Consider the following 13,254-nt stretch of genomic DNA (forward strand, 5'->3'; position numbering starts at 1 on the left):
TCCGACAGTGCGAGCTGTTTCTCTCCAAGAATTATTAACAACATGTTGATCACGGTGATCTCTGAGAGCTGAATCATACAAATGTCTGTATTTACAAACCTCTGCCATACTAGTTCTTGCCGGTCCGCCATGTTTTTCCGCGTCCATCCGTCCGCGTGGTTAGAAATTTTCCGAGGTGCGCGTTGCGGAAATCTTGGGTCGTGCGGAGACGCGGTGGAGGGGCGTGGTTGTTAAAATGACGCAACTTTTGTGCGGACCTCGCGGACGCGTCAAGCATTAACCAACCTGTACAGCGGTGCTTTGTCATAATGTAGTCCCAAGTAAATCGGCTCCTGCAAATCCTTCATGTTACTTTTAACTTTTCATTTGCAGTCGACATTATTAGTGAGCTTACCAGGAATTCTTTGTATCAATATTGCGTAATTTTTATCACTTTTGCACACAAAACGCTAGTTCCTGCTATTCACTACCATTGTTTATGCTAAGCCAACGCAGGCTGACTGCTGCTAAGCCAGGAGAATTACTGCACTGGTTACAAAATGCTTTTTTCTCACTTATCTAACTCTGGGAATACAGAAATAGACAAAATTTCACTTACGGGTTGAATATCTCTTTAATGCAGTGACAATGACACAAGATAATAATAATATATGATTAGATTAGATTGACAACAGATTTATAATTGTTATTTTTTCAAATTATAACCAGATGTTATAATTTGTGGATGGCCCACAGAATTTGGAAAGCAAAGTTAAAACTGTTACAGTGAATCAGTAAAATGGCTAGGTTCTGAACCAAGCCCCCACAATGCCGCTCTAAAAATGGTTCCATCCCGGAAGTAAGAAAAATTGCAGTTCCACCCTCATCCGCTGGGGGCTGGACCAGAAGCAAGCAAATCCTCATTGACTCCCATGTTAAAAATGCCATTTTCACAGCAGAAATAAACATGTTTACAGCCTGGTACCAAAACATGTTTTTTGTCTAAATTATCTAGTTTATACTCATGACAACTCTGAGGGGGGTGAATTTTTTCTCACTCTTCTGTTTAAGTGTATTGAAAGCCTAAAATTCTGTATAATTAATGAGCATCCGACACACGTGACCGCCGCCTCAGACCCACGTGACCACAGAGCTAGCTCCGTGGAAAGGCCTCAGTACAGCCTCGGTCTCTCCTGGAAACTGTGTGGGGATTTTGAGTCTCTGTGCTTGTGAATTCTGTTTTGGATATTATTGGTGCAATTGTTGGACAAAATGACTTGCTGTGGTATTAATTGCACTAATAGAGCATCCAAGGAGTCTCCACTTCATTTTTTTCGGTAAGTTAAAATCTATATTTGTATTTTATGTCACTGCCGCCTAGCTGAGTTTACCGAAGTAGCTAGCTAACTATCAGTTTAACATGTAGCATGTACTGTTTAACCATGAAATTTAAATGTAAAATACGGTAAAATAATTAATAGGGCATATTTCGATGGGTAAAAGGGTAAAACCCAGTGCATTTCAGATAAAAATGGGTTGAAATATGACGGAGCGCGCCGCTTGGAGGGACACCTGTGCTCCATTCTTTCATCCGATAATCCCCAGCGGTCAGGCCGGGCAGGCTGACTGATGCGGCGCCTCGCTGCTGCGGGCTGACCGCTCGTGGAGCTCTCGAACTCGGAGACAGATCTGACCGGAGAAATACTGCAGCTCGTTGAGAAGTCTATAGGGCATACAGCGTTTCCCTTAAATCCCACCGCCACGCCGACAAGATCCCAAGTTTCTTTGTTTTTGTTGGCGCTGTTTACTGAAGAAGCAGCGGGAACACCAGCAAGTTTCATCAGACTCGTAAAGTTAGTTTTTGCAGGGGACCCCCTGTATTTTACCGCTCCCTCCTGCAGTCTTCCCCTATTAAAATTTAAAATGTGTAACTTTATGTTTTGGGATGAATGACTAATATTCATGTTAACTAAAACGTTAGGTATTTAGGGGGAAAAAACAAAATAATAAACATTATACTGATGTCAAATAAATCAAACTGTAATTAAACTATATATTTTCAAAGTCTCGATTGTGGATAAAATCCAACAACACATGCTTTATAAATAAACACTACACATCACTTTTACACACACACACACACACACACTCACATTACATTGTGATTTCTTAGTAAATATTCTATTTGGCGAGAGATAGACTTTATTGTATTTATCCTAGTGAATCTATAATTAAACGGGTAAACTAGTAGTAGCACATCCAACATCAAAGAAAGTAAAATGTTACTATCAGGAGAGGGAGAATGTTTAAGTGGTTAGCAGCAGTGTGCTAGTCGATGGCCCCCTCCATGAGGCCACCACAGCTCAGCAGAACATCGTTGTAGCTTCTTCTGGGGAGAAAAACACTTGGAGAAAAAATAAAGTTAACAGCTGAAATAGCAGGAAAGAATACAGTTAAAGAGCAGATTGTAGAAGAAAGAAACCCCTGGGTTAAACTGGTCTGTCTACTGCATAATGCTGAACTCTAACATGTGTCCTCAGGGAAGGACCTGATTGGTGTCCAGAACCTGCTGAAGAAGCACCAGGCTCTGCAGGCTGAGATCACAGGTCATGAACCTCGCATCAAGGCTGTCACCCAGAAAGGAGAGACCATGGTGGAGGAAGGTAGAGCAGGTCTGGTCCTGACATGTTTCTGAGGTGTCTGCAGGTTCTGGCTCACTTTTTTTGGGTCCAGGTCACTTCGCTGGTGAGGAAGTGAAGACTAAACTGTGGGAGCTTCATGGACGTTGGGACACGCTGAAGGCCAAGGCGTCCCAGAGGACGCAGGACCTGGAGGACTCTCTGCAGGCCCAGCAGTACTTTGCGGATGCTAATGAGGCCGAGTCCTGGATGAGGGAGAAGGAGCCCATCGTTGGAAGTCCAGACTAAGGGAAAGACGAGGACTTGGCCGAGGTATGGAATCCCTTCCTGAGAAACTCCAATCGCTTTTCTTTGCTCTCTTTCCAGTCCTTCATAATTAGTGTTTCTGTATTTGTCATTTCCTTCGGTTGTCTACCAGACGTCGTTGCTCGTTTGAGCGTCTCATGGGTTAGGGGTAGAAGTGCTGGCCTCGCACAGGAAGTGTTGACAAACGTGTTCCCGTCGCTCTTATTTCAAACGGTTTACGAGCTGTGATGTGTGTTCCCGCTGCAGAGCAGCCATGACACGTGGCAGCCGGCAGAAGGCTCACGCTTTTCCACTAAACACCCGCAGAGCTGCGTCTGCGGTGAACTGAGCAGGTTTGTTTTACGGTGGCGGATCTGATTGGACCATCGCTGCGAGAAAGCTCCACTTGTGTCAGACGAGCTGAAGGTTCTGATGTTCTGCTCCACAGGCTCTCCTGAAGAAGCACGAGGCCCTGATGTCGGACCTGTCGGCTTACGGCAGCAGCATCCAGGCCCTGAAGGAGCAGGCCCAGTCCTGCAGGGTGAGTTCAGAACCCTCGGCCCGTCAGAACATTCTTATCCACCACGTTCTAACACCAGACCTGTTAACCCGAACGCAACAAGGTAATCAGCAGGTGCTTTTGTCCTGCAGGACCTGAAGGCCAACGAGTCCCGCCTGAGGGACATCAACAAGGTGGCATCTGAACTGGAGTCAGAAGGTCTGATGGCTGAGGAGGCTCCTATGGTTCAGGCTCAGGTGAGCGTCACCTGTCTGCAGCAGCTGGTCCCTCTCACTTCCTGGTTTAACTCTGCTCGTCTCTGTTTGTAGCAACAAAAACATCTGGGTTCTGCTCCTGGAAAGGTGCATGTTGTCCTCCGCCTCCACCAGAACCAGACGTGGTGTTTTTGTTACCACTCATTTGTTTGTTTGTTTGTTTACAGGATGAAGCCGACTCTAACACGGCGTCACCCTGGAAGGTGAGTTCATTCAGCTGATCAGAGGTCACCTCTGATGGCAGCAGTCACGGCCGACCGTGCTGACATCACACAGGAATTCAGGTGACCCGGCAGGCACCAGGTGCTGTTGAAAGTGGGGACATTTCAGCTGGTTGCCATGGCTACAGTTATCTTTATGCATCTGTATGACTGCTGACTGGTGTGTGTTTCCTGTGACCTTTGACCTCAGACCGTACGGTTGGGCGTTCAGACGACGGCTAACTTTAATTCCATCAAGGTAAGAGGAAGCTCTTCCCTTCCTGTCTGAGCGATCCGTCTCCAGGTTTCTTCGTCCGGCGTCCAGCCCGCTGGCGTCCACCTTCATCTCACCTTCATCTCATCTCACTTCATTTATAGTGCAATACTTTCACATTATCATTTTCCCACACTTCTGTATACCTGTATTTTGTTGTTTTTCAATAAAGAATGACAAATTATTTAAGTTTGGTTTTTGTTGCACACAAATATATATCTGTAAAAAATATCTACAAAGCTAATGTTTACATAACAAGTATGATTGGGTTTTGCAATACGGCACTCAAGTTAATTTTAGTAAAATTTTCAAACCAAGTAAAGTTAGTAAAGAACACATTTCTATTGTCTGCTAAGAAACTGTTGGGATTTAAAATGGGCCTGTTGTACAAATAACTTGTAAATGATTATTCCTCACTTTTGTCTTAACCAAAGAAATTCCAGTAATTGAGCAAAAACATTTATTTTTAACACTACATTTTATAAAACAGGGCGCAAAGTGTCGGCACATGTATGTATGTCGATGGTCCGCCCCAACCGAACCAGGAGACACAGACGTCAGGGAGGCCAAGGTTGTGTCCGACAGTCTCTGCAGCTCTCTGGGCACCACGCCTCACGTAGCTGTCACCAATGATCCAAATGGCTATGGAGAAAAAATAACAGGTTTGTCATAATTGTTTAAAGTACAAAACCATACATGAAGTGGTCAAGACAGGTATTTGGAACGTACACGCTGCGTTGTGTAGCTGATGTTGGAGACACACAGGCTGCCATGGTGACCTTTTAACAGATCTAAGAAAAAAATGTAATAAAAGAATGAAACTTAAAAACTCCCAGACCTCATGTCATATTTACTAATCAGCTATGGCTGATTTATTGTTTGGATCACAGTGAGTTACACTAATTCTAATATATTTTTATTTCTATTATACATACATACTTTTTAACTGTTATTTTCACATGACTGTTATCAGGCTCTCTTGTTCTGGTTCTCATGATAATTCCGTGTCTTCCAGTAAGTTATCTTGTGCTTACTTCATCTATATAATGTCTCTTTACTTTTGGTAAATTGTACTGAGTCCAGAATAAAGGCTAGTTGGCTGTACAAGATACAAACAAGTATTACGTTTTGGAAACATATGAAACACCGCCAGCATCTGTTAGAGCCTGTGGCGGGGTGCTGAGGGCCGGCTCCAGCCCAGGAATGAGCTGTCCACGCCGGCCGGGAGGGTTTGAACCACCGCCATCCTCTCCTCTGCTGGCTGTTCATTCTTTTATGGTTACCGGTGCTTGTGTTGCAATGTGAAACGCTTGGTCTCAGATTTTGTAAGAAAGATAATAAAATGTCCCCCCAAAATACAACTTAAATATATTTTCTCTTCTTCATGATACATTTAATGGCTGGTGCGACTCAGGAGTGATAGCGCCGAAAAAACTGTACTGAAAACTTGCTCAAAGCAAAATGTTTTCATTACGGAAATAAATTATAAACTTACCGATTTAAAACTTTTTTAATACAGGTACTTCTCACGAACAGGCGCAGAAAACCTCCACCTAAACTCCGTGTGAGGGTCAGGTCGTTGGGTGTTCCAGTTAGCTCCGGTTGAATTGAAGCTAGGTGGCTACATCCGTTAGCTCGGCTCCCACCTCCGCTTTAGCTTTGGGTTAGCCAGGGTTAGCTTCAGGTAAGCTCGTAGCTAGTTCGTCACTCGATCCCAGCCTTACAGCCCCACCCTCAGCGCCTCCTCTCTTCCCTTTTATGGAATATTCTGGGCTGGACGGAACCTGTGACACGGTCAAAATGGCGTTGGTGGCCACCTCCCATTATGGACAAAAAACGTGTTATTGGAGCCTATGGAATCCGTTTGTCCAGTATGTACAGTCTATGTTCTGAACACAAACACAGTTAAGGAACACTCACTCCTCCCCTCGGGTATCTTCACTGGTTCCACATCCACTGGAACCAGAAACATGCACACTGCCAGAGGAAACATGATAGTGCTTGTCACCGTTTTCTAGTTCCAAACGTCTTTTGTTGTCTGTGACTTCAAATGGTGTTTTTCGTTTGGGGACTCTGGTAGTTTGTCCTAAAATTGAAGTGGTAGCAACCAACTGTTTCTCCTTCTCCGATATTACTGAGCAGAGAACCTCTCACACCAGGACCCAGGAAAGTGTGGAAGTGCGGCGGTTCATCGAGAAAGACCGCTACATGGTACAAAGGTTGCTTTGGTCCAAGTCATGCTTTTGGCGGAGGTTTGTAGACAGATGTAAGAAAACCACTTCTTTTTTATCTTCACCATATATTTATAGTAGGGCTGTAGCGAAGCATCGATGACGCCGACGGCTCGATTCTAAAAAATGTGTCGACGTCAGATCCGGTAGTCGACGCACCGCGCCCACTTGTTGCATCCCCAGGAGTTTGTAAATAGAGGAGGAATCAGCCAGTTTTTCCTCTAGTTCGCCCTCTTCTCCGCCTTCACTAACATCTCCACCAAATACCGAAGACCCGGAACAATGTCCGTCCACTACTAGATTATTTTCCTGTTTTGCCCGCCTTCGTCTTCCGGCAACGGACAACAACTTCTGGGGTCAGAATAAAACGTGACCAGACCAGTAACCAGCATAGTGTATGGCTCTTCCACATACTACTGAGACCCCTTGACAGTGGAATATAAAGGAAATGTTGCTAATTAATATATATATATATATATATAATGTAGATGTAGAAAATCACCGGGAGCGTTTCTCCCTTCATAAAGGAGCTTCTTTCAGACATTAGGAGAGCTTTTTTGGAAGCAGTCTCTCCTATGTGCTGGTCTGCTTGCTGCTGGGTGTTTTTGGTTTATTTAAACTTGGTAACTTGAACTTAACATTGGTAAAGCTACTGTTAGCATTTTCACTAACAGCTTCTTGCGTTTGGATAAGCTGTTACACGTTTTGGTTTGGAGTTCATCTTTTTTGTCGTGTAGATCTCCCTTTTATTACATTTAGAGTGTTGTGGGTTTTCGGTTTAGTTTAAAATATCACCTTGAGTTTGGTTTAACCACCCAGTTTAGAGTTTGGACCTTTGGAGATCCTTATTTTGGGCCAGAACCCTGTAATCTTTGCCCAGTGGGACAACCCTACTTATTTGTACTTTTGTTTTAATTCCCCACAGGCAGAATTAGTTTTATTACTCCCAACCTGTGGATGGAAAGATTTATGTTTTTTTGTAGTTGTAAATAAACCTGATCATCATTTTAACTTTTAAATCCCATGTTATTGTCCCTTCCTTTTTGCACACGAGCCAAACTCCCCAGGAAGGGTCGTAACACCACTCGCCTCACACACATAAGTGACCAAAACAAAGCAGCATGGAGACACTCTGTCTCCAACCACCTCTCAGGCAGCAGCCTGCACTCCCACGTTCTACACGTCACCAGAACATAACCAACCGCAACACAATAAAAGCAGTGTTATACAGAATGGAAGGCCTGTAGTGTTTATTCTCTTACAGTAACAATTTATCAATTTATTTGAGGAATTTATTAGAGATTTTTTGATTTTTATTAACTGTGCAATAGCCAAATAATCATTAGATTGTGTAAATAGTCATTAGAATAGTCAACTATTCGATAAAATAATCGTCAGAATAATCGTTTTAAAAATAATCGTTTGCCCCCAGCCCTAATTTATAGTGATACCATGTTAGATCGTTGTTAAGAGGCATGAAAAAAATGTTTTAAGCTAACTTGATTTCCAAATTTACTATAGCAGCTTTAAGCACATCTGCTGCAAACATACATCAATGTTACAGCAAAACAAGCAGATGAGTTTTTAGACTGGGGGAACAGAGTTTTATGACCTTTCTTTTTGTTTTACCTGTAACACCTGGCAGAGGTTTAACAAGGAAGACAGGAAGTCATGTGGATATTGACCCACATTCCCTCCTCAGTGTGTTCATGTACAAAGAAAGAGAAGGAGGAAATAGTGCTGCTGTTAAGGCCACATGGGGTGTGGGATGAAGTGTAGCTTTGTGGAAGTTTAACAATGGCGAAGCAGTAAAGCTTCAGCTCTGGAAAGTTTAATTTTAGGGCTTTACTAGGAAATCGCTTCTAACTTTTCCTTTTTTTTACTTAAACGTGCTCCTTTTGAAGTGTCTTTATTAAGAGTTCAACCAGTCTGTGGGTGCCTTGCCCTTTTGTAAAAAGTTGCTTTAGCAATTCAAGCATTACTTAGAGCTGATGTTTTTTAAGGAGGGCAAACTGCAGGGGGGCTGGGACTTGACGTGTGCACAGCCAAGACATAAAGCAGAGGCAGAACTTCTCAGCATTATCAACCGATTAGGATTCCTCATGAGGTACTTATGTTCAGAAATGACCAGCATGAGAAACAAATATAAATTACATTTGTGGGTTTTCGTAGCTTGTTCGAATGGCAGCTATTGCTTAGTGATCAGGTGCTTCAAAAATGTTTAGGAAGGCCTTGCTAAATATACAGCCAAGGAGACGTTCCAATACCGTAGTTAACCAAGTGTGAAATAGCTTTGGCTAAGTAAGGGGACAACCATTAATACTGATAAAAATGGGACTAGGTGCTCTCAAGGTGGAATGTGAGCACTCACTAAGAAAGTGATTTATGTCACCTTCAGCCAAGGTTAAAAAAGAAAAGAAAACCCTACACCTTGAATAAAAATGTCTTTCACAAACACACACACAAACACATGCGTGCGGCAAATACTTAAAAGATTGTTCTCATCACCATATGTATTGTGTGTACATTATGTACTTGGATTATTGTAGCTTCTCTTTTTTTAGCCATTATCAGCTAGCTTAGAAACCTAGACAAACTGTAGCAGTAACTAAATATTTTTCTCTACAGGTCGGTGTAGTTATGCTCCATTGTAGCCTCAGCAGGTCAACCATTGGCTTGACTACGTTTAGGCACAGCCAATCATAGCGCTCTACATTTGATGAGGAAAGCATCTCTCGAGGTCAGGTGTGTTTCTGGAAACACTTTGCTACATTCACTCTTTCTTCATGACAATACATACTGTGAATTCTTTATGACCACAAAACCAGTAGTTGTGTAGTTTTAGTTTTTTGCATTTTAATTAGATAAAATTTACTTTGAAGTGATCTCATTAAAGCTACAAGATAGAAACATTAGAAAGTATTGATTTAAAACATCATGAATTAAAGATGTGCTGGCTATTTTAATTACTGAATCTTGCCTTTTAATAAAATACGAAAGGAATGTGGGGTGATGTCCCAAACATCGTCTCAGGACACGTCTTTTAAATCCAGTGTCAGAATCTCTCCCCTGCATCATTATGATAACATGAGATTCACAGTGTCTGCATAGAGAATATGTCCAGGGTTTGTCACCTTCTTAATTGGCCGAATCAATGTGCGGTACATGCCCATGGACATGCTTTATTAGGCCAATCAAGACTCTAGAGGCGAGACCTGAGAAAAAGACCCTTCTCAAGTTGTTAATAAGGGTCTTGGTTGAGAGCGGGCTGTGGCAGCAGAGCATGCTAACAATGTAACTGTGGAAAAGGGAATAGTGAACACTATGTGTCTCACTGCGAGTCTCTCAGAGAGGATTTGAGACGTATAAATGAATGTTGAGTAGAACTTTTTGCAAGTGCATTTAACACTTTTTGTGCAGAAGCTTTATGTTAGCCCAGGCATGACTTTGAGTGAGATGTTACATATTTACATGTGAACAAAAATATATATGTTTATCAATATGCATTGCCTCTTTCCAAATAAACTTCAACTTTGAATCCAGTGATAAACAGCAGCTGCAAAACACTCTTTGTGCCATCAAAATTCAACTACAACTGTCCAGTAAATTATTTCAGATTAAGGATGGATGATATAAAATATAAGCATAGTGGTTTAAAAAAAGTCATATTGATCGATATAGATAATTATTGAAAAATATATTTTTTAAAGAAACCGTAGGAAATATATTTTAAGTGCGGCCCTGCCATTTTATGCTATTCCTTAATTAACTACTTTCAATAAAGGACAAAAACAGACTTAAATTCAATATTTTATTTAAACATCTTTATTTTCCTAGGACTGAATGGTTTCAGGAAAAGATTCAATTGTGTTCTTTTTTTTTTTTTTTTTTTTTTTTTTGCTTTTCTTCTAATCAAGGCTCAGCTGCAGCACATTATTCACAATATTTTGTGGTATTTTACAAACATGACAGGAAATGACTTCATACCATCCTGTTTCACTCATTTCTTCACTTTTCTGTAGCGCTGTGTATTTTTACTCCTCTTTTACAGATTTGTCCCCACCAATAATTACAGGTCCTTTCACGTTAATGTAATGATTACTCCTGGCATTCTGTGCCCGCACCACCTCCACCCCAATCTCACAGCGATTGGATGCAATACTGTGTGTGTGTGTGTGTGTTGCCCACTTCGGCTTTCACACGCACTTCACGGGAATGAGGAAATGTCCGAGCATGTGGGCAGGGCAAAAGATGTGGAGAAGTCCGTGCTGACCTCCCATAGTTAGTCAAAAAAAAAAAAAATGGGCGTGAGCAGTGTTACTTTTGTAGACTTCAGATATGAAGGATGCTGCTTTACCTTCTCTCTGAGATTCTATAAAGAGCCGTTTCATTCGTGACTAGTGCTAAGCGTATTAGCGGCAGACTACACAAATTCCTTCGATTCCTAATAATGCAATTCATCACATGTACCATTTCCGTCACAATGAGCCATTTAAACTGTAAAGTCTCAGTCATATTCGTGCAGCCCATGCTGCTGCCACCGCTGCTCGCTCCACAGAGAGTCCTGCCTGCTCCTCACTGTCTACAAAAACATTTACATGCTTTGATGTGCGCCAAAGGGTGTGTTACTAAGAACTCGGCTTTCGGGGCATCTAAACTTCAACAGAATCAGACGTGGAGAAAATAGCTGTCTGCCTCCACTAGCTGGGGTGAAAGCAGTGAGGGGAGAAATAAAGAGGACGACCAATAAGAAATGAAAGATGCGGACGCTGGTGGGGGCCGGAATCCACAGAGCAGGAATCTCCAGGTATCCTGGCAGATGAGGATAGACAGAAAATAATTGTCTCAACATACTACATTGCCCAGATTTGTTTATTTTGGTGTGTTTAATCTTTGAACCACTTTGGTTTTGATGGTCGTGTTCTTGTGCTTACCCTCAAGAAAGATATACACCTTTTTTAGGGCATCGCTCACCTGGAACATCTGAAACAACCCAAACTCATGAGGCTTCAGTCCAGTTTTCCACTGATGTTCTCTAAGCTGCTCCCTCAGTTGGCCCCACGTCATTCTGACTCCGGTTGATGCCCTCCCACTGGTTCGTGGCTTTCTCTGCCATATGCAGCAGACACTCACGCCTCCTAGCAACCACTTGTCTATACTTCAGATGCTTTATATAAACCAAAGAAAAACCAGAAACCACTTACTTGAAAATGCAGGCTTGTTGACTTGTAAAAAATTGGATTTGACACACTAATGTATATGTGAGTGAATTTGGGATTCTTTCATAAATTATGACTGGTATTTACAGAGAGAGGGCTTTTCATTAAAACGGTCATCTTATCTCGTTGTGGGAGTAAATAGATCAAGAAAACATCTCAGTTCCATGTTATAAATGACATGCTTCTGTGAGAACATCTTTTAAAATTGCACAAAGAAATGAGTACGTGTTCTGTTCTGCTAGGTTTCTTTATTAGTTGTTTTTTCTTTTGTAATTCGTCTGATTCTGCGAGTATGTGGTTTTGCCATTCCCTCTGTCATGTTATTTTGTTTCTTCCATTTGTCAAGCGAGTAGTTTTCCTCCAGAAGTTTTGATGTTTTGATGGGTATCATTTGCTGCTCTTTTCAAAAGAAAATCTAGCTAAAACCATCACTTCTCACCCCCTCAGCTCTCTGTCTTGTGTTCAAATTCTGCCACACCAAACAAAAAGGATCAATTACTTTAGTTTTAGCATATATTTGTTTGTGTCCACAAGCAAAGAAGAATAAAACTGTCATGTTGTGGGCAACCTGTTTAACCCAGGACATGAAGAACCACACACAAAAAGTAAAATAGTAAAATTATTAACTGAGCATAAGGAAAACTAAAGACGCTGCTCCAGAAAAACAGGAACAGGACGGGACTGGAATCTTAAAATAATAAACAATCGTGAAACTTGTGCCAGAACCAGAGAACCAAGAGAATAATCCATTTCTGGGTAGAATTGTTCTTACGGTCATAGACCAGGGCTTAGCGGTGGTGGACTGGGTGAAGATCAGTTGAGAAGAGGCGAGAGGACCGATGACTGAAGAGGAGGTGGTCAGGAGATGGTTGTATGAGTCCAGGGTGTAGGTTGGCAGGCAGGTGAGCGAGCGAGCGATGGAGAGTGGAGGGCAGAGGATCCTGAACGGCGGGACGTGGAATACAACTCCAGGCGTGGTTAGAGGATACGAGGCGAGATACTGGAACAAGAACACACAGGATTTCATAGGACAAGTTTGCAGGAATTTCAGGAGATATACTGGGCTAGAAACTACCCTTGGTGAGAGAATCAACCGGCAGTGGAGTTGTGTCACACCGCTCCTTAAATCCCCTGGCCCTCTGATTAGCAGGATCAGGATCAGCTGGAGCTCGTTGCCACGCCCACTTGCAACACAAACAGCTGACTGCCAGGTCTCCTCTCCTGCTGATTGAGGCAGACCGTGACAAACTGTAGCACTGGTAGTTCCAGTTTTGCCCTTATTCTACCTTTAGTAGGGTCTTAAAGACCAAGTTCAGTTGTTTTTTTTTTCAACACATTTGCTGTGGTCTTTAGTATAAACGAATGCCTTGTGAGTCACAGTCTGTGGAAAAAAGCTCTCACATTCCTGTTTCAGGAACTAGAAGTGAGCCAGATGGAGATGAGCAGAAAACTGCAAGTTTTGGATTTTTATTTCCTGATATTCGGACATCTTGCCTCTGATTGGCTAACAGCAACACGAATACCACTGACTCTGTTTGCTTTGCAACATTGTTGTTTCTGGAAAAAAACACAAGCCTGGAATAGGGCTGTCGCGGTTGAGGAATTCCTCCTGCGGTGATTCAGGGTGGCTTAATATTGCGGTGTGCGATATTA

At 42.4% G+C, this 13,254-nt stretch overlaps 1 protein-coding gene across 2 annotated transcripts; it reads left to right on the forward strand.

Annotated features, from left to right (window-relative positions):
• Window positions 1–2,799: 2,799 nt before the first annotated feature.
• LOC129167112 (spectrin alpha chain, non-erythrocytic 1-like) lies at window positions 2,800–4,399 on the forward strand. 2 transcript variants are annotated; one of them, XM_070553361.1, is made up of 6 exons: window positions 2,800–2,930; window positions 3,352–3,444; window positions 3,555–3,659; window positions 3,732–3,764; window positions 3,845–3,880; window positions 4,089–4,399. In XM_070553361.1, exons 2-6 carry the CDS (start codon window positions 3,379–3,381, stop codon window positions 4,164–4,166), a joined length of 318 nt encoding a protein of 105 aa, XP_070409462.1. In that variant the 5' UTR covers window positions 2,800–2,930; window positions 3,352–3,378; the 3' UTR covers window positions 4,167–4,399. The 2 variants fall into 2 exon arrangements, with proteins under 2 accessions (XP_070409462.1, XP_070409461.1); XM_070553360.1 differs by having other exon boundaries at window positions 3,732–3,880; window positions 4,089–4,201.
• The last annotated feature ends 8,855 nt before the right edge of the window (window positions 4,400–13,254 follow it).

Source organism: Nothobranchius furzeri, chromosome 7 (genome assembly GCF_043380555.1).
Source record: "Nothobranchius furzeri strain GRZ-AD chromosome 7, NfurGRZ-RIMD1, whole genome shotgun sequence".
Lineage (NCBI taxonomy): Eukaryota > Metazoa > Chordata > Actinopteri > Cyprinodontiformes > Nothobranchiidae > Nothobranchius > Nothobranchius furzeri.

Coding starts and splice junctions, on each gene's coding strand:
- LOC129167112 (XM_070553360.1), top strand. CDS start 3,379: ATGTCGGACCTGTCGGCTTACGGCAGCAGCATCCAGGCCCTGAAGGAG. Junction 3,445..3,554: donor AGCAGGCCCAGTCCTGCAGG/GTGAGTTCAGAA, acceptor TTTGTCCTGCAG/GACCTGAAGGCCAACGAGTC. Junction 3,881..4,088: donor ACACGGCGTCACCCTGGAAG/GTGAGTTCATTC, acceptor CTTTGACCTCAG/ACCGTACGGTTGGGCGTTCA.